The 17,776-nt window shown below is 38.3% G+C and overlaps 2 protein-coding genes across 2 annotated transcripts in view; one reads left to right on the top strand and one right to left on the bottom strand.

Moving 5' to 3' along the window:
• cntn3a.1 (contactin 3a, tandem duplicate 1) overlaps positions 1-1,188 on the top strand; it is a 113,481-nt gene extending 112,293 nt beyond the window's left edge. The window contains exon 23 of the mRNA XM_067371269.1: positions 149-1,188. Coding sequence (XP_067227370.1) covers positions 149-228 — 80 coding nt within the window. The 3' untranslated portion in view covers positions 229-1,188. The remainder of the gene's footprint in view (positions 1-148) is intronic.
• A 6,177-nt stretch (positions 1,189-7,365) lies between these two features.
• Positions 7,366-17,776, bottom strand: part of si:dkey-178k16.1 (band 4.1-like protein 1) — a 59,073-nt gene continuing 48,662 nt past the window's right edge. Inside the window, exons 14-21 of the mRNA XM_067370455.1 lie at positions 16,881-17,033; positions 15,007-16,245; positions 12,807-13,196; positions 12,156-12,401; positions 11,880-11,957; positions 11,583-11,672; positions 11,423-11,503; positions 7,366-8,443 (exon numbers count right to left, since the gene is read on the bottom strand). Coding sequence (XP_067226556.1) covers positions 8,291-8,443; positions 11,423-11,503; positions 11,583-11,672; positions 11,880-11,957; positions 12,156-12,401; positions 12,807-13,196; positions 15,007-16,245; positions 16,881-17,033 — 2,430 coding nt within the window. The 3' untranslated portion in view covers positions 7,366-8,290. The remainder of the gene's footprint in view (positions 8,444-11,422; positions 11,504-11,582; positions 11,673-11,879; positions 11,958-12,155; positions 12,402-12,806; positions 13,197-15,006; positions 16,246-16,880; positions 17,034-17,776) is intronic.

Genomic DNA, 17,776 nt, shown 5'->3' with positions numbered 1-17,776 from the left:
CAATATGCTGAACGTGGTTTATGATTTTCAGCCTGTCACGTCAATCATGTATTTTGTAGTCATTTTATAAATTATAAACAAATGAAAAATACTTATCAGAAACGGTAAAAATCTTGTTTATTCACTCTAATCATTTATTTATTTGCAGTTGGATTTGCCCCAGAGAGGAAAGCACTACCACAACTCATTACACTAATACTCTACTGTACGGTCAGGACTTTCTTATGACAGATGAACTGAACTGTACAGACATCTACAAGTGGATCCGCTTGTCTTTTTGCAGAATGTTTTACAAACAAGAATCTTCGGACAGAAAGTTTTCCTCTGGCTTTTTTAAAAGAGGAAGTTTGCTAACCTGGTTTCGATCACTGACACCAAAGTTGTCGAGACAGTGGAGTAAGAGCTGTCTCATTGTTTTTGGAGAAATGTATCGACAGACCACGTGGTTTCCAACCAGAAACTGGGTATTTAAGGGCATAAAATGACATCCAGTTCACGCTTAGGGATTCGCATACAAGGACATCCGTTCAGTCAAGATGAATCCATATTCATCCATTAGACGGTTGGCAGTGGAGAACCACACAAATGCCTTTTTCATGGGAACCTTGAGACTAATGAACTCCTTTAAACAGAATCCCTTCTGCCATACCTCACAGACACTTTCATTCAAAGAACATCAATCCATTAAATTAGCCGTCCTCAAATCAGACAGAGTTTACAGTCCCCCGGTGTTGACATGCCCCCTGTCTGTTTGAAAGACGAAGCTAATGCTGCTGGCCTTACCTATACAGTAAAAGAGCTCACTGGCTGCTCGAGCTGGTTGTTCCTTCAGTCGTGCACTGAGATCTTTGTTTTGTTAGTGTGTGTGCCTCTTTAATGAGAAACGGTACAGTATGTAAAATATCCTCAGGACCAGAACAGCCTTAAATAGTTGTCTTGATTTCTTTTCTTGTTTAGTTTGTTCTTTTACAGTTCCATTATTTGATGATGTATAACAGATAATATTTTGATTGTAAAAGACCAGCTTTTCATTTTCCGTCAAGGTGCTTTCTATAGGTAATAGCTGTGATCATTGAAATACCTAGGACATAATGCTTACTTTCCATTTTCAAGCTGTTTAGCATGAACTGGCTCTGTAGTGGCTTGAAATACAGTATTTGAATGGACTGTCTGCTTTTAATAAATGAAGGAACCCAAGTAGGCTAATGTTCTCAAGATATTTGTAAGTCATCATAATTTCGACTGTTGTAGAATTCAAATTTAAAGGGGGGTTAGTTCACCCAAACATGAAAATTCTGTCATTAATTACTCACCCGTTAGACCTTCATTAATCTTCAGAACACAAATTAAGATATTTTTGATGAAATCCGAGAGGTATATAACTCGTCCATAGACAGCAAAACACTTTCAAGGTCCAGAAAGGTACTAAAGACATTGTTAAAACAGTCAATGTGACTGCAGTGGTTCAACCTTGACATTATGAAGCAATGAGAATACCTTTTGTGTAAAACAAAAATAAGGACAGCACTTCCAGCTTCTACATCCGAATGCCATGTCAGTTTTGGCAGAGGCTGTACACGTGAGCAGCGCAGCATTCGTGTGATGCTGACGCAGGAGCCGGCCAATAATGAGCCGGCGTTCTGATGTAGAACCTAGAAGCGCTGAACGTAAACAGCATATGAGAATGACACAGAAGAGATATTGCTGAAGGAAGATGTTATTTTTGTTTTGTTTTTGTGCACAAAAAGTATTCTTGTCCCTTCATAACATTGAGGTTGAACCACTGCAGTCACGTCGATTGTTTTAGGAATGTCTTTTGCAGCTTTCTGGACCTTGAAAGTGTTTTGCTGTCTATGGACGAGTTATATACCTCTTGGATTTCATCAAAAATATCTTAATTTGTGTTCTGAAGATGAACAAAAGTCTTTTGGGGGTGGAACAGCATGAGGTTGAGTAATTAATGACAGAATTTTCTTTTTTGGGTGAACTAACCCTTTAATACCTTTAGGGATGCAAAAAGTGGTGGAAACGTTTTATTATAGTTTTTATTATTAATATTATTTTGAGAATGAGCTTAAACATGCCCAATTTAATTATTAAAATACAGAATTGAAACATCAAGCTCTGGCTAATTAACTATACAAAGACAGGTAGCATGTTTTAGAAAGTGAAGGAGCTGGCATGAAATGAAATTCACTAATTTCTAAATGCATGTTGTTATTCATCTTTTTGTGTTTCATCTGACTGTACATGAGTTTCATTTTTTAACTTGACCTCGTAATTCTTAATCAAAATGTCATAACTCAAGCTTCTGGTGATGTATGCGAGACTTCTCCAGTCAAATAGTCTGCTTAAACTCTGGCCCTTTCTTGCAATCAACTGCAAGCTCATTTAATTAACAACCCATCAACAGAATCAAGTCACTACCCTACATTTTTACCAATTTTCTTTTGTTCTTTTTCTTTAATCCATTAATCCAGCTGTTGGTTACCACAGAAAATAATGTTGACTTCCCCACAAGTGTAAACGTCAGAGTGTGAGAGACCAACCGTGTCTATGCAAAAACTAATTTAAAGAAAGCTGATTAATTGTATGATGCAGTTTAAGATCACATGACCAACGCAATGCTACTCACTTGCCCATGCTATTAGACATTTTCTCTTTATGAAAAATGTTTCAGGCGTCAATCAGTCAGGCAGTGTGCACATTTACATTGTATTTTATCCTGAGTATTCCTATAGGGGAGAGTGGGGTAAGATGAGCCATTTTTTACTTATGTATACTTATGTATTTTAAATGTTCAGAATACATCTATGACAAAAGATTCTAAAAATATGGCTTCTTATAAAAAAAGTGTTCCTCTGGCTCAATTTACCCCAGGTTAGGGGTAAGTTGAGCCAAGTCATTAGGTGGGTGTAAACTGACCATCTAACCGAATCTGAATCAAACCCATGTGAAATTTTAAAGATAATGTACCTGTTTTAAAAACTATTTTAATAATCAAATTTCCTTTTACTAATATTCTTTGTAAAAATATATTACAAATATTTCTTTTTTAAAGCTAAATTAAACAACATAAAACCAGCCAAATGAAGTTGAAATTTCAGTATGTTTAATTGTTTTAAATTATGAAACAATATGTTGAAGATCAAAGATGTAACCTTCCCATAAACAGACTAAACAGAGAGTTAGTTGAGTAAAATTAAATAAAAACTAAATAAGAATGAATAAATCTCACTGAAACTATCCATTTTATTCAAAAGGTTCTTGACATGGTAGTTTTTTCTGCAGTGTCGACCATGTTAGGCCATTAGAGACTACTGGTGGAAAGATATATATGATTAAACTTTTGGTGGGGTAAGTTAAAACACTGGCTCAATTTACCCCACAGCATTTGGCTCACTTTGCCCCATAGTTGCCATTTTAGGAAAAGCTAGCTTACCAATTCAGAATAATATTTAGCTAAATGACTTGGTTTTATATGCTGCTAAATCACCAATATGCATCATAAATAGTTTTAGACCTGGACAAATTTGCTTTGATGAAACAGCCATTACATCCGTTATGTTCAAATTTTACTTTGACAAGCTAAAAAACAGTTTTTAAAGTAAATAAGCGACTTCCATTCCTCCCATGTGCTTCTCCTTGTGCCACTCCTTCCATGTGCTTTTCACAGTCTGGCAGAAATGATGGGTGGTTCTAAAATATATGGTCACATGACCATAAAATGGTATGGTTGCCAAGATACAGGGGGTGGGTCAACTTGCCCACTGGCTCATTTTTCCCCACTCTCTCCTAAGCACCAATTATTGAACTGCTGTTAACAAGTGAGGCTAATGCCAGAAAAGATAGCTCTCAAGTAGGCTTGATTTGTTTGCTTGCTTCCAGCTTAGCTGTTGGTAACCTTCAACTTAATGTTGTTGCATTATGTAAGTTTAAAAAGGTCTAATTTATCATAAAGTAAAACAAGCGTATTACCTTTGAAAGCCTAATTTCTGTTTGAGTCATCTGCGCGCGCCCTGCTGGTCACAAGCTCGCGAATTGGAAGCGGGAAAAGGTAACCACTCTGCCAGATTGATTTAAAGGATTAGTTCACTTTCAAATTAAATTTTCCTGATAATTTACTCACCCCCATGTCATCCAAGATGTCCATGTCTTTCTTTCTTCAGTCGAAAAGAAATTAAGGTTTTTGATGAAAACATTCCAGGATTATTCTCCATATAGTGGATTTCAATGGAGCCCAAAGGGTTGAAGCTCAAAATTACAGTTTACAGCGATCCCAGATGAGAAATAAAGGTCTTACCTAGAGAAACCATCGCTCATTTTCTATTTTTTTATTTTATAAGTTTTAACCATAAATGCTCATTTTGATCTAGCTCTCTTCTTCTTCTCTATTTGAATTCCAGCAGTGTTGACACTGCTAAGTGTATTACTGCCCTCCACAGGTCAAAGTTTGAACTAAATTGTCATATACAATATGCTAGTGCAAGTATATAACAATTAGTTTGAACTTTAACCTGAGGAGGGCAGTAATACACTTAGCAGCGTCTACACTGCTGGAATTCAAATAGAGAAGAAGAGAGCTAGTTCAACCCTGCGTTCCATTCGGAAGGGCTCATCCCTAATCCCTTCAAAGGGTTTACCCTCCGGAGTGAGAGCTTCGAAGGGATGAAGGGTGTAAAACTCTTCTTTTGGAAACACACTTCTGAGTCATCTTAACGAGACAATCAAGGAGGAGTAAATTGTGCAAGCTGCGCCCTTTGTTTAGCGTTAGTTTATTTATTTAGGTTTATCACACCATATTGTATATGTATTTGAAACATTTGAATGGACTGATAAAGGAAGCTGTAAAGTATTTTTGTTGAAGTACAATGTCATTTTGAGCATAATAATGTACCAAATCTAACTCGTATAAATATTACTGTAGTATAGAAAAATACTGTTAATACATTTATAGTTAAAATTGAACTCTGAGCCTCCTGTACCTATTCTGTGATGTCAAACAACTTCCCTGTGCAAAGGATCATGGGGGCCCAAAGTGTCCATCAGTTGTCCGAAGGGCCCTTTGAAGTGGCCAGTTTTGAGCTTCGGTTTGGAACGACCCTTCAATTTGGCGGCCATGATTATTTCCACTCCGAAGTGCCCTTCGGAGGGTGATTCATCCCGTTTGGAACGCACCGCAAGATGAGCATTCATTGTTAAAACTTATATATATATATATATATTTTTTTTTTTTAGAAAATGAGTGACGGTTTCTCTAGATAAGACCCTTATTCCTCGTCTGGGATCATGTAGAACGTTTTGAAGCTGCAATGAAACTGTAATTTTGACCTTTAACCGTTTGGGCTCCAGTAAAGTCCGCTATATGGAGAAAAAATCTGGAATGTTGAAAAACCTTAATTTCTTTTCGACTGAAGAAAGAAAGACATGATCATCTTGGAATTAGCAGGAAATTTTAATTTGAAAGTGAACTAATCCTTTAATATTTTTTCTGTGGGATTGCTCAAAATAACTATGGGGAGAAAAAAAAGTTGACAAATGAACCTTAAAGTGAAGCTGGACCTCTCGACTCGTCGAATCTGCATCAATAATGTAAGTAATTTAGAACGGCGAATTTAGCTGTTTGATGACCATTTTGTTTACTGTTCCTTAAAAACTTATTTTTAAGTTTAACCGGGTCAATATCATAATAGCAGCATAAGCGTCACTTTTTAACCATAATGATGTTGATAAACAATAAAACTATGAAAAACGTGATACCGTACATGTACATATTTGTCATATTTGGAGCACGTGCTTCAGTAGACCACAAGAGGGCAGTGGAATAGAGGTAATGCAACATTTCTTGAACAAAATTAGAAACGTTTGTACTTAAACCGATAGGGTAATACAGAATTCACAGTGTATCTGCTTTTTATTGAACTCAGAAGCACAAAATAGCAAACTTGACCACATGGATGGTTCTTATTTATTTCGAACACTGTACAGCAAACACACAAAACCAAGCAGTAGAAAGTAGAGAGGATAGCCATGTAAACAGAAGTGTCTGCAGGTGGAATCTGAGGGGAACCAATTCTTAAAGTAGTTTTCTAAGCTTTACTCGTTTTCCTCAAAGTTCAAATCTTCAGTGCAACATGTACAGCATAAACAAGGACGTTAGGCTTAGCAGATGGGCTGGCGAAAGAACGCTGTGGTTGATTTGGAATCCATCTATCAGCCTTCGCATGGCACTTCTTTTCTTTATATTCAAGAACAGCTCTCGTGTCCTCAAAAATCAGTAACTGTACAAGTTGGAAGTATACAAATTTCCCTTCTGATACCTGCAGGTTGTTTGAAGTGTTATAATTTTCACATAGTGCACAGTCCTGAACAAATGCATTAGTTACACAACAACAAGCCTTGACCATGTTAGCAAAGGTTATTAAGACTCTATCCTGGACTTCTCTCATCCTAATATAAAGTATGCTATGTTTTTCATTTGGCAATACACACAATTCAAAGCTCATTCATCCATTCAATACTAGAACACATACACGTCCTTTCCAGGATTTCTACTGCTTTCACAGAGGAAACGTTTGTAAAGGGAATCATGGCTCAAGGGTCACGCTTCACTGAAAACCACAGGCTCATGACAGTTACACATAAAAGTTTTCATATCTAACAAATCGCAATCATTTCGACAGTGATTAAAATCATTAGTTCATTGGCACAGCATTGTGTGGGAAGGAACAGTTTAAAAAATAGAATCACAGAAGTTTCATGAACGTATAGAGCAGTAGGGAGTTTTCTTAAATATCAGCTTGTTGGAAAATAATACTAAATTGTTTTCTGCGATCTCAATAATCTGATTTTTCTTCAAATGCTTCGAGTCTAAATGCACATGCACATAACACATGAAATAATTATGTAATTGTGTCAGCATGTACTGAACTCAAATTGGGATTGGCTTCTTTGGACTTCAAATCATTTTTCACAGTTTAACAACACGTGTAGGAAAATGAAATAGAGCATTCAACAAGCAAACGTGTTACTGTTTGTATTGTGCATTTCAAAACTGTTATATGGGGATATTTTGAATCTAAAGTTTGACTACTGGTACCTTGAAAAAGTTTCATTTTTCTCTGTTCATGATATCTATAGCATATGTAATGACTACCGAGAGGGAGAAAAGAAAAAAAAATCTTTTCCAGGGGGAAATGTGCAAGTCCACTATTCTCATATTATGTCTAATATGGAAATAAATACTTTTCAGAGGACCGTCAAAAGGTCTGGCAATCATACATTATTTAATACAGTCTCTCTGGTTTGTAAGGACACTGAACCAGAGTTTTTAGTTAGTTGGATGTATATGAAAACATTTTAAACCCTGCTTTGCCACATGCAGATGAGGTTCAGAATAACAACATAATGTTTGTTGATCAGAGAAGCACGACATACTGTATGTACGCTATCTAGGCTTTTCCCTACAGTTCAGTGTTTGCAAAAAGTGTTATATCTCAATGAGCCCTAGAAAAACTACTCAATAGACACTACTGTCAATCCACTAAGCTAAATCTTCAGCAATGTTCATCAAAAAGCCCCGTGCCTCATGCTTGATGTTAGCATTGGGCTGTACGCTTGGTTAGTTTTCACATTTGTGAAGAAAAAGCAAGAGACTACAATGGCAGCTAAATCGCCTGATCGATGCGATGCTGAGTCTGTCCTTCCCAGACGGTCCTCAGCCGAGAAGTCTGCGCGCCTCTTGAACGAGCATGTCCATATTACCACAGCGAATGAAGACACAAAATAGAAATTACATGAGAAGGAACTGGTTCTGATGTCTGGGAGGCAGCATGTGTTTGTGTGCATGTGTAAATGTTAGTGTTGTTTTTGTAAGTGGAAGCAAGAAGCTTAGCATAAGAGGTCTGTCGATGTTGGCGACCCACTGGCAGTCACTGAGGAACAGTTGCTTCTCGTTGAAGTCCTGAGAACTGAGGAGATCAGGACTAATGGAGAAACAAAGCAAACAAATAAACAGATCGTGTAATACAACCATTTATTAAAGTAGATCTACTTCGATGGCAATAAGGGATTGCTGTTGTAAGATTGGAAACAAGCAGACTTGCAAAAGATTTTTGATAACTGCACGGTTTGTTTGTCAGCGCCGTCCACCTAGAGTTAACACGCGGCGCTGACTGAACTGGTTTTGACATGTCATTACACCCTTGTCAAACTGCTATACACTTGCAGGCTCAGTATGACAGATAAACACTGAAGTGAAACCATAATAAGCATTTTTGAAATGGATGGATTAATTGTGCATGCAGGAGCTAGCGGTGACAAATACCTTCAATTCCTCATGTGGATCTTGAGTGGAAGATTCTGTTTCCCTGACAACTACAGCCTTGGTTACCAACATGTCAGGGTGCTGTTGCTTGGCTTCTTTTATTGCCATGGCGAGCGCCTTGCGAAAAAGTCATTTATTTTTCAGGTCAAATGAAAAGAAGAGGAAACAAGCAGCCAATGTAATTGTAATATGATTTCTGACTAATTCATCTGCACTTTAAAGTTGGTATGAAACAGAAATTGCCGTTGTCTTTTCTTTCCTGTTGCGAAATATGTCAGAGTGAAACGGTTTCTCAAATGAGAAAAATGTAGGAGGATGCTGATTTTGTCAATCGGGAATTGTTTGCTAATATCTGCGACCTCATTTGATTGACAGATTGCTTGAGGGGAAGGATCGTCAGGATCATCAGAAGTTAATGTTTCTGATTAATGATTATTAGGGCTCATTCATTAAAAAAAAAAAAAAAAAGCAATGTGCACAGATAAATCATTCATAATAAAAACTGCAACACTTCATAACAAATTAGAATTGCTACTTTTATTGGTGACTTTAAAGGGTTATTTCACTACAAATGAAATATGTCTTCATTTACTCACTATCATGATGTTCCAACTGATGTTTTCACTGGTTCAGATGAATCGATTTATTGCCCCAGCCGTAGTACTTATGCTGTTAAAGTTTAAAAAGCTTACAATGTTTTTTATTTGATTTTATTTGATTTCTTCATGTCCTTTATATTATTTATTTTAGCTTTATTTATTGTGTATTTAGCTCTCACGGCATCTTAAAGTTGGATGGTTGTCCTCATAGTCAATAAATCGCCAGGCAAAGAATCCTTGTGCTTGTAAAATTACTGGGGGGAGTTACAGTGAGAATTCATCTACTAGAAGAAGCAATGTTTCCAACCGGCCGTCTACAGAATGTCAAGTTAACTCCAAGTTCCATCATTCTGGATTCTACAACCACTGCATACATGAGTAACCAATAAGCTAGATGCACAGTTTAAAGGCTTGTCAAGTTAAGGCTGACAAGAAGATAAGAGCAGTGGTGGACTTATTCTTGCCATTTGCTGAAAAGAGCTACATAATGAAAACTTTCATGTTCCAAAAAGGTCAAAGAGCATCGTAAAGTCATACATGTGGCTCTAGTAGTTTAATTCAAAATTTATGAAGCAATGAGATTGCTTTGGGTGTGAAAAAAAATAAAATAAAATCCTCTCCAATGTGCGTTCACAAGGAGAATCTCTCACGTGACGTCACGCCCTGAGGGGAACGCCATGTTTGTAGTAAGATATAATTTAGTAAGACTGATATTAAAGGTGCCCAAGAATGCTTTTTCACAAGATGTATTATAAGTCTAAGGTGTCTCCTGAATGTGTCTGTGAAGTTTCAGCTCAAAATACCCCATAGATTTTTTTAAATTTTTTTAACTGCCTATTTTGGGGCATCATTAACTATACACTGATTTTGGCAGCGCCGCCCCTTTAATTCGCCTGCTCCCTGCCACACGAGCTCTCGACTATATTACAGTGTATTTATAAAATTCACACAGCTAATATAACCCTCAAATGGATCTTTACAAGATGTTCGTCATATATGCTGTATGCATGCTTCGAATTATGTGAGTAAAGTATTTATTTTGATGTTTACGTTTGATTCTGTATGAGTTTGAGGCTATGCTCTGTGACTAACTGCTAATGCTACACTGTTGGAGAGATTTATAAAAAATGAAGTTGTGTTTATGAATTATACAGACTGCAAATGTTTAAAAATGAAAATAAGCAACGACTCTCGTCTCCGTGAATACAGTAAGAAACGATTGTAACTATAACCACATTTAACAGTACATTAACAACATGCTAACGAAACATTTAGAAAGATAATTTACAAATATCACTAAAAATATCATGTAATCATGGATCATGTCAGTTATTATCGCTCCATCTGCCATTTTTCGCTGTTGTTCTTGCTTGCTTACCTTGTCTGTGCACAGATCCAGACATTAATACTGCCTTTCCTTGTCTAATGCCTTGAACATGGGCTGGCATATATGCAAATATTGCGGTCATACATATTAATGATCCCGACTGTAATGTAACAGTCAGTGTTATGTTGAGATCCGCGTGTTTTCCGAAAGTCTTTTAAACAAATGAGATTTACATATGTAAGAAGGAGGAAGCCAAGGGGTTTTGAAACTCACTGTATGTCATTTCCATGTACTGAACTCTTGTTATTCAACTATGCCGAGGTAAATTCAAATTTTGATTCTAGGGCACCTTTAAAAGACCAATTTCAGTTTACACCTTATTGATTATGCATATTTTGTCCAGGCAAACAAATGAACACAGAATTTTAATGCAACATGAGGTTTCTCGTTAAGCGTTTTTTCCATCGAAAACCATTATAAAGAAAATGCGTTGCGTTCATATTCTGGGCTCATCGGGTTGCCTGTATATAGTATGCATCATCAAAAAGGGTTAACCTGAACTTGAACTTTTAATATCACTGTTTTAGTACATTAAGGCACTTTAAGGGTGGGTTGCAGTAAGGATTCTTTAGCCTGGCATCGGTTCACCCTCCGCATATACTGCTTGATCACCCCTTTAATAATTTTAACAGTCTTTATTTGTAGTTAATGTGTGTTTAAAATTAAGTGGTGCAACACAACTCGATTTAAAATAAAACCCAGATCAGCAAATCTTTGATTAGTGTTAAACTTTGCTTAATTTAATCCTTATTGGTGCAATACATGCCCTAGTGTTTTTCATGTAAGCTTTTTTAAAAAATTGTCCCTCTGTTTTTAGTGATTGAAATCACTGCAGGTGCTATATATGGATCACAAGTGCCCAAAACTTGCATCTTGTTCACATATTTTTTTTTTTGAGATGGAAAATTGACAGGATTGTGCTGCAGTTACATGGGTGTTTTGCCCTCCAGGGCTCCGTGACAATCACAGGACAAAAACTATGAATAGGTTTGGCTAATCTGAGTGTGAGTAAATGATGACAACATTTTTGAGTGAACTAACCCTTCTAGAGTTATATATATTGATAAAGTGCACTGAAAAATACCCAGACCTAGTTCCTTCTGCACCTACCTGATCTTGATCGACGTCATCATCACCAGTAATGATAATCCTCTTTTCAATTCTTGTCTCCGAGTAGCCTCCTTTCACTGTCTACAAAACAAAAAGACACGTTTTCAGTCCTCCAAGAAGACCTATTCTAAACTAGAGGCTAACAGCATGTTTCAGATACCTTTGTAACATGCGTTGTAGTGGCTGATGTTACATTCTCAGTAACCATTAGAGGAGAGCCATCTCTACCTAATGATCCCAAGTTCACCTGTACAAGAATATAATCAAATAAACACCTGTCAAAGCACGAAAACTATAATAAGGTACTGTACTGTAGGTAGCACTTTCATACATCACATATAAAGCAGGACATCTGAAGCAAACTCTGGAACTAAAGTTGGAAATAAAAGCAACAGACAGAAAGACAGAGCAGAAGCAGAAACAGAAGAGGGTTTGGAAACTCAAGTTCACCAGATGAATGAATGGACATGCTTACAGGAGAGACTCTCTCTGTCATAGAGTATGCAGCCTCTCGCATACCACTAATACCGTGGTCCTAAGAGAGCAAACAGAGAAGTTACAATCCAGATGAGATCTACCACAGTGCAGGTAAGTAATAATAGAAAGTAATTACACTTACTTATGTAATTGATGATAATTGACATAATCACAGTCTTCACAGCATGTTCCTCTAACCTATCATACAGTGACATTTCTCCAGTAAAGTATGTATGATGAGCTAAAAGGTCTTTACCGGGTCTGCAATCTCCATTATAGTCGTGGTGACCTCAGAGCCATTGGGCTGCGTCTCGATCTTGACCTCGGTCTTCCTTAGAGCTTGGGAGGCAATGATTTCACTGCTCTCTCTGCTTAGAGGATGGATTGGGGGCGATTCAGAACTCTCCCTTCTCATGGACTGGGCATTAGCTTGTTCTGTAGAGTCTTTCCTCAGGGCTTGGGCTGCTTTCACTGACCGTGGAGCTTTCTTAGGTACAAAAGGCTTGGGAAAGAAATGAAACAGATCAAGTCAAAACCTGAGAGTGATCATCATGAGGTTTAAGAAACACAGTGGCAATCAAATGAATTTTGCAGCATATGGTGAGTCATGGTTCAAAAGAAAAGAATAAGAAGCAATGGAAAATATAACACAATTCTGAAATCAAAGAAACCAAACCTGAACTGACTGACTGAACTATGGAGGGCAGCATCAAATGGAATGGAATTAGCATCAATCATGAACTCAAATTCCAATGTAATTTCATGCTTTGCTTTGATGCCCTGTAGAACGCGAGAAACAAAAAAATGGGACGTGATTGCATTCATCAGCACATTTACACATTTACTCTAGTGACCAGTGATTGGGTGAGCCAGCCACTTTGCTAAAAGAGAAAGGATGCTTGTCTACCTCCGGTTTACGTTCCTCCGGTGGCTTCTGTTCTACAACGGGCTTTGGTTTCTCTACGGGCCTCTGAACTTCTACATGTCTCTCCTCTGGAAGGTAGATAGGATCTGCTCCCAGTATAAAGGCTGGATGGGTGGGACGGTCAGAGAGGCCAAACTCAGGCGAGAAGTCTTTCTCCCCCAGCTCAGTCATGCCTCTAGAAAATTCCTCAATACCCGTTTGGAAGTCCATGAGCACAGTGAAGTCCACCTCAGCCTCCAGGCTAGACGTTGAGCTAACAGTGATACTCGAGCATTTGCGCTCAATGCCCAGGTGAGTCTCCTTCAGGTACAGAGTGTCTGGGTCAGGGTCATCTTCCGATACTGATCCCAAGCGTCTCTCCCAGGGCTCTCTCTGAAGAAGCACAAAAAGAGATCTTGGTGCAAGGAACCAGCTGTGCTACAAGAGCTAATGTTGACTGACAGGTAAAACAAGGCAACATAATGGATGTTACATCTTCTTCACATGACAAGAATGAGACAACATTGTGGTGACTGATGGTTAAAGAGTCTAGTAGGGATGCAGGGGTTAGTTTAGTAACTCTGAAATGTCAGAAGTGTTACATGTCTCTGAGGAAAAACTGAGACAATAATATGCTGATAGAGAATGTTCACCCTAGGGTAGAATACTGCACATCTGTATTTGTATTTCATATATTATTCCTCCGTCGGACATTTTTATAGACATTTTTTATGACTTCATGTTAAGTTCATGCTAAGTGCGGCAAGCCTAGGACTTGCTAAACAGTGCCAATGAATCAATGCATGTGGTGGGATGCATTAAATGACATTTCTGTGTAGAACTGTTGTGTAGGATGGTTTGGATCATGCAATCATGCTGTGATGATGAAAGCAAAAGACAGAAGTTTGTAGTGCTTATGTATACAAAAATGTGAAAGCCAAAGATTTTTAGCAAGGAGGTAGCAGTGGATGAGTGGAAAAATGAGGCACCTGCGCTTCCTCCTGAGGCTCCGCATGAATTGCTGGAGTGGGAAGGGGCTCCTGGAATGTGAGATGAAATAATAGGAAGAGCAATGCAAAGTTAGTGCACTGAAATTTGAGATAACAGGGAAGGAGCCCAGACTAGGCCCTGAACCAACAACCAGACATTTATAGAACTGATCGGATACACTGACTGACACAGATAAAAATGAGAAGTCTTAACAGTGTGAACGAGCGTACATTGCACCACAACAATTGAAAGTTAAAATATATTATGGCAGCTGGGTGCAATTTTGCACTAAGTGCCACTAAAGAGCCTTTTAATCAATCAGAACATTATATCTATATTAGACATCATGATACTCAAAGAGCAGTTTTGCCTGGTTATTACTCAGGCACTTCTTGTCCAAAGTCTTTCTACTGCCAGAACACCATTTCATCAGCACTTTTTCTTGATTTAATTTATTTCCGTTTTAACGTAGCATCTGCTTTGACAACAGTTGTGTATGAAAACTGCAGTGTGGGCTTTTGCATAAAATAAAAAAGCCCTCAAGGTTCCCTGCAGTTTGTTGCAAAATATATTGACCAATTTTTTTCACAGCCAACTCAAAGAACAAATTCTAAATCCCTAAGAATGAAGTTGGGTATATTATCTTCTAAAACCATTCCTTGTTAAATCAACTTTCAGAGCCCTTCTCATGAACAGTACCATGGCCATTTTTGAAAGTCTTGCAGAAGCCCTTTTGTTTGCAAAAATGGCACTTTAGCATAACAGTATGGTGCACAGGCCTTTGATTCCTTGCAACAACCATTCCCTACATGCCTGGTAAGAGGGAACCAGAGAAAGAATGTTGGAAGGAAAGACCGCACATCAGGTGGAAAGTTAGTGGAACGGAAGCCTGAAGCTTAAGCAATGGAGATTATGTGGAAGATCCTAAGTGTTTCTCAAATGCGCAAGCAGATGTTGAGCTGTGCAGAGGAAGGAGAGGAAAAGAAAGTGGCACATCCTCATCCAATCAGACAGCGCTTATAGTATCTCATACTTCTATCAGCCAATAGCAAGATTAGACAAAAAACTGACTATTCTACTCATCTCTCCTCAGAAACAGGTTTCTTATGTTTTACCGGCATGTGCGTAATGCAAAACTATAGATATGGATGTGCCGTTTCATGCGATGCTTTAGTTCCTGTGAGTGACAAGCAGATTATCAAGCAGTTGTTACCACTGGTTTCCTCTTGGAAGATTCCATGGTGGAGCACTTGTGAAGACTGTTGCCAGAATCGCTTTTGGTGATTGGTTTGGTACGTGTATCTCTTGCCCTCTGGGATTTTACAGGTGGGTATAAAGGGGGGATCTGGTCAAAGGCTGGAAATGCTGAATTGGTGGGAAAGTCAAACATAAACAATGGATCTTCAAAAAGAAACTGATCTTGTTCGATACTAAGTCTGTGGTCTGCACTGTTCTTGAGATCTCTTAATTGGGGCCTGTCTTGGACAGACTGTCGGCTATATTCTCTGACTTCCCTATTGTGACAATTACTCAACCAGTCTTGCTTGGAAAAAGTTCCAGTGCTTTCTAAAGCGGCGGAATGTCCGGGCTGAAAGAAGCCATCCAGGGCATTATCGAACCCAACTTGCTCTTCTTTAGACTTGGTCCCTTCACTTTCATCAAATGATCCTGAAATGCTCTTCTCACTTGGTTGTCCCTGCAGCTTGGCTCCTTTACTGCCTTTCAACTTCTTCGACCTCTCGGGCTTCAGTGGAACAATTCGTTTCACCTCAGACTGTGATGTGTCGCTTGCAGTAGAATCATGTCTCTGGATTGTTGAGCCTTTACCTTTAGGATCTGGTTTAGATGTTTGCTTCTGTAAGGTAGCTCTGGTGTTCTCGGATTCTTTTTCACAGGATTGTCTCTCCCATCGGCTTTCATTATATCGATCTCTCATATATTTGTCTATGGCTGCATTGGGAGAAGCCTCTCCAAAGCTTCTCTCTACATGCCTTGCTAAGTCTTGATTCATGGTCTCATCTTCTCTATAGGTTATGTACTTTTTATCGCCCCAGAGTCTCTCTGTTGCATATTCTTCGCATCCATTTGTATGAATGACATTCTCTGACAAAGATCTGTCCTGCGGGTGCCCATTATCATATGCTTTCTCCTCCAAAGAACCGGCTCCCTGGAAATGGTTGTGCCTTAAAGCAGGGCTTTTAGCACGATTTCTCAGGGGCTTCTCTGGTGATAGGATGGTTTCTGTTAAGGTCCTTTTTACTACATTTTGTTTTTCTCTCATTTCACTGTGTGTGGTGATGGCTTTTTCTTTCATTCTGTCTTCTGTCTCTCTGTTGAATCCAGTGGCTAATGAAGCTACTCTAGGACTCCTGCTCTTTTCGTCTTTTTTACTGAGGGGCAGGTCTCTTTGACAACCATCTTGCTTCTCAATCAATAGGGACTCCTCTGAGGCCTATATATCAATAGAGTGAACAGTTTCAATGGCCTGTCAGTGCCAACACTCCCTCTACTGTTACTTGTATAGCGCATTACTTGTATCTTTGCAATATGAATCTGACAAAAACTTATGACGCAAGATAAGACAAAACAACAATTTTTGATCTGAGGAGGTAAAATTCATGTTATCAAACTTAATGTAAAATGTTGGATGGATGTTTTGAAGTTAAACAAAAGGGAGACATTTATGTACACAAGTACTTAAAATGCCATTTGCTTTTATTATCAAGCAATATCATTGTCTTTATAACAACTAATTAAAGAAAAGGAATTCATGCTGTGTTCAAATAAACCACTCCAGCCAGATTCTATTAAAGTTCAAAATTGCTGCTAGCTCTTGACCAGAGGCATGACATGAAATGGTTCAACAGCATCCACTTAAAGAGAGATTAGTCACATAAAAAAGAGTGCATGAATAACAAATCAAGCATTTGGCACTAAATCTAAGACCGGTACTGACATAAATCTGAATAATCCTCATCAGGAACGTTACAGCAGTATTAGATCAAAATAACACTATTTTTTTTTAGCATCTTGCTTTTTAAAAAGTCGCCCCACAATACAATCCTTTTGCAGGTTCCAATTACTCACAGATTTTTTCTCCGGAGTGCTACCGGATGAAGCTCCAGAGAGACGTTTCTCTCTGTGGACCAGTTTGCTGTTGGGCTCTCTCAGCGCTCTTTTCAGCTCATTGATGCTGGCTTGATGTTTTTGCAACACGTCCTCTGGTTTATCCAGGAACTGCTATAAAACAAACAGGTCAATCGGTTGAACCACTTACCTCTAGCAATTACTTAAGTGAAGGTTTTTCTGGAGACCTGCACAGCTGTTTAAAAAAAATGTTTATCTAACTGAGGTAAGTACATACAGTAAAAACACAAATGCAAACATCAGGCATATGCCCATGAGAATCTTAAGTGTAGTTCTGTTCTTAAAACAAATGAATAGCTTTGAAATGCATGTTGAAATAATATAAAACTCTAATAAACCTATATGAAATGCCACTGAAGTGCATGAACGAAGTATGAATAAAGGTACCCATTCAATCACTTTAGATTTTCCTGTTTTTCAAGGGAAGTCAAAACATTTTACTCTAACACTCTAAAACAGGGGTCTCCAACCATGCTCCTTGAGAGCTACCATTCTGTAGAGATCAGTTCCATCCCTAATCAAACACGCCTCAACCAGTTAATCAGGGTGTTCAGGTCTAGTTAATAATTACAGACAAGTGTGTTGGAGCAGGGTTGGAACTGAAGTCTGCAGTAAAGTAGCTCTCCAGGAGTAGGGTTGGAGACCCCTGCCCTAATATTCTGTGAATAGTAAATATTGTGATGCCAGCAGATTGACAAATTGAACGCCTGTCGTAATAGTTTGGCCCTCTTCTTTATGCCAAAAAATAATCACTACATCTTTTCTTCAACATTTAAGACAACAAAGCAGCACATAAAACATGAAACATGCTGGTGTAGATAACAGATGTCAGATGA

This window comes from Chanodichthys erythropterus, chromosome 20 (assembly GCF_024489055.1).
Source record: "Chanodichthys erythropterus isolate Z2021 chromosome 20, ASM2448905v1, whole genome shotgun sequence".
NCBI classification, from domain to species: Eukaryota; Metazoa; Chordata; class Actinopteri; order Cypriniformes; family Xenocyprididae; genus Chanodichthys; species Chanodichthys erythropterus.
Note: the sequence above shows the minus strand (reverse complement) of the source record. Positions and strands in the feature narration are given on the sequence as shown.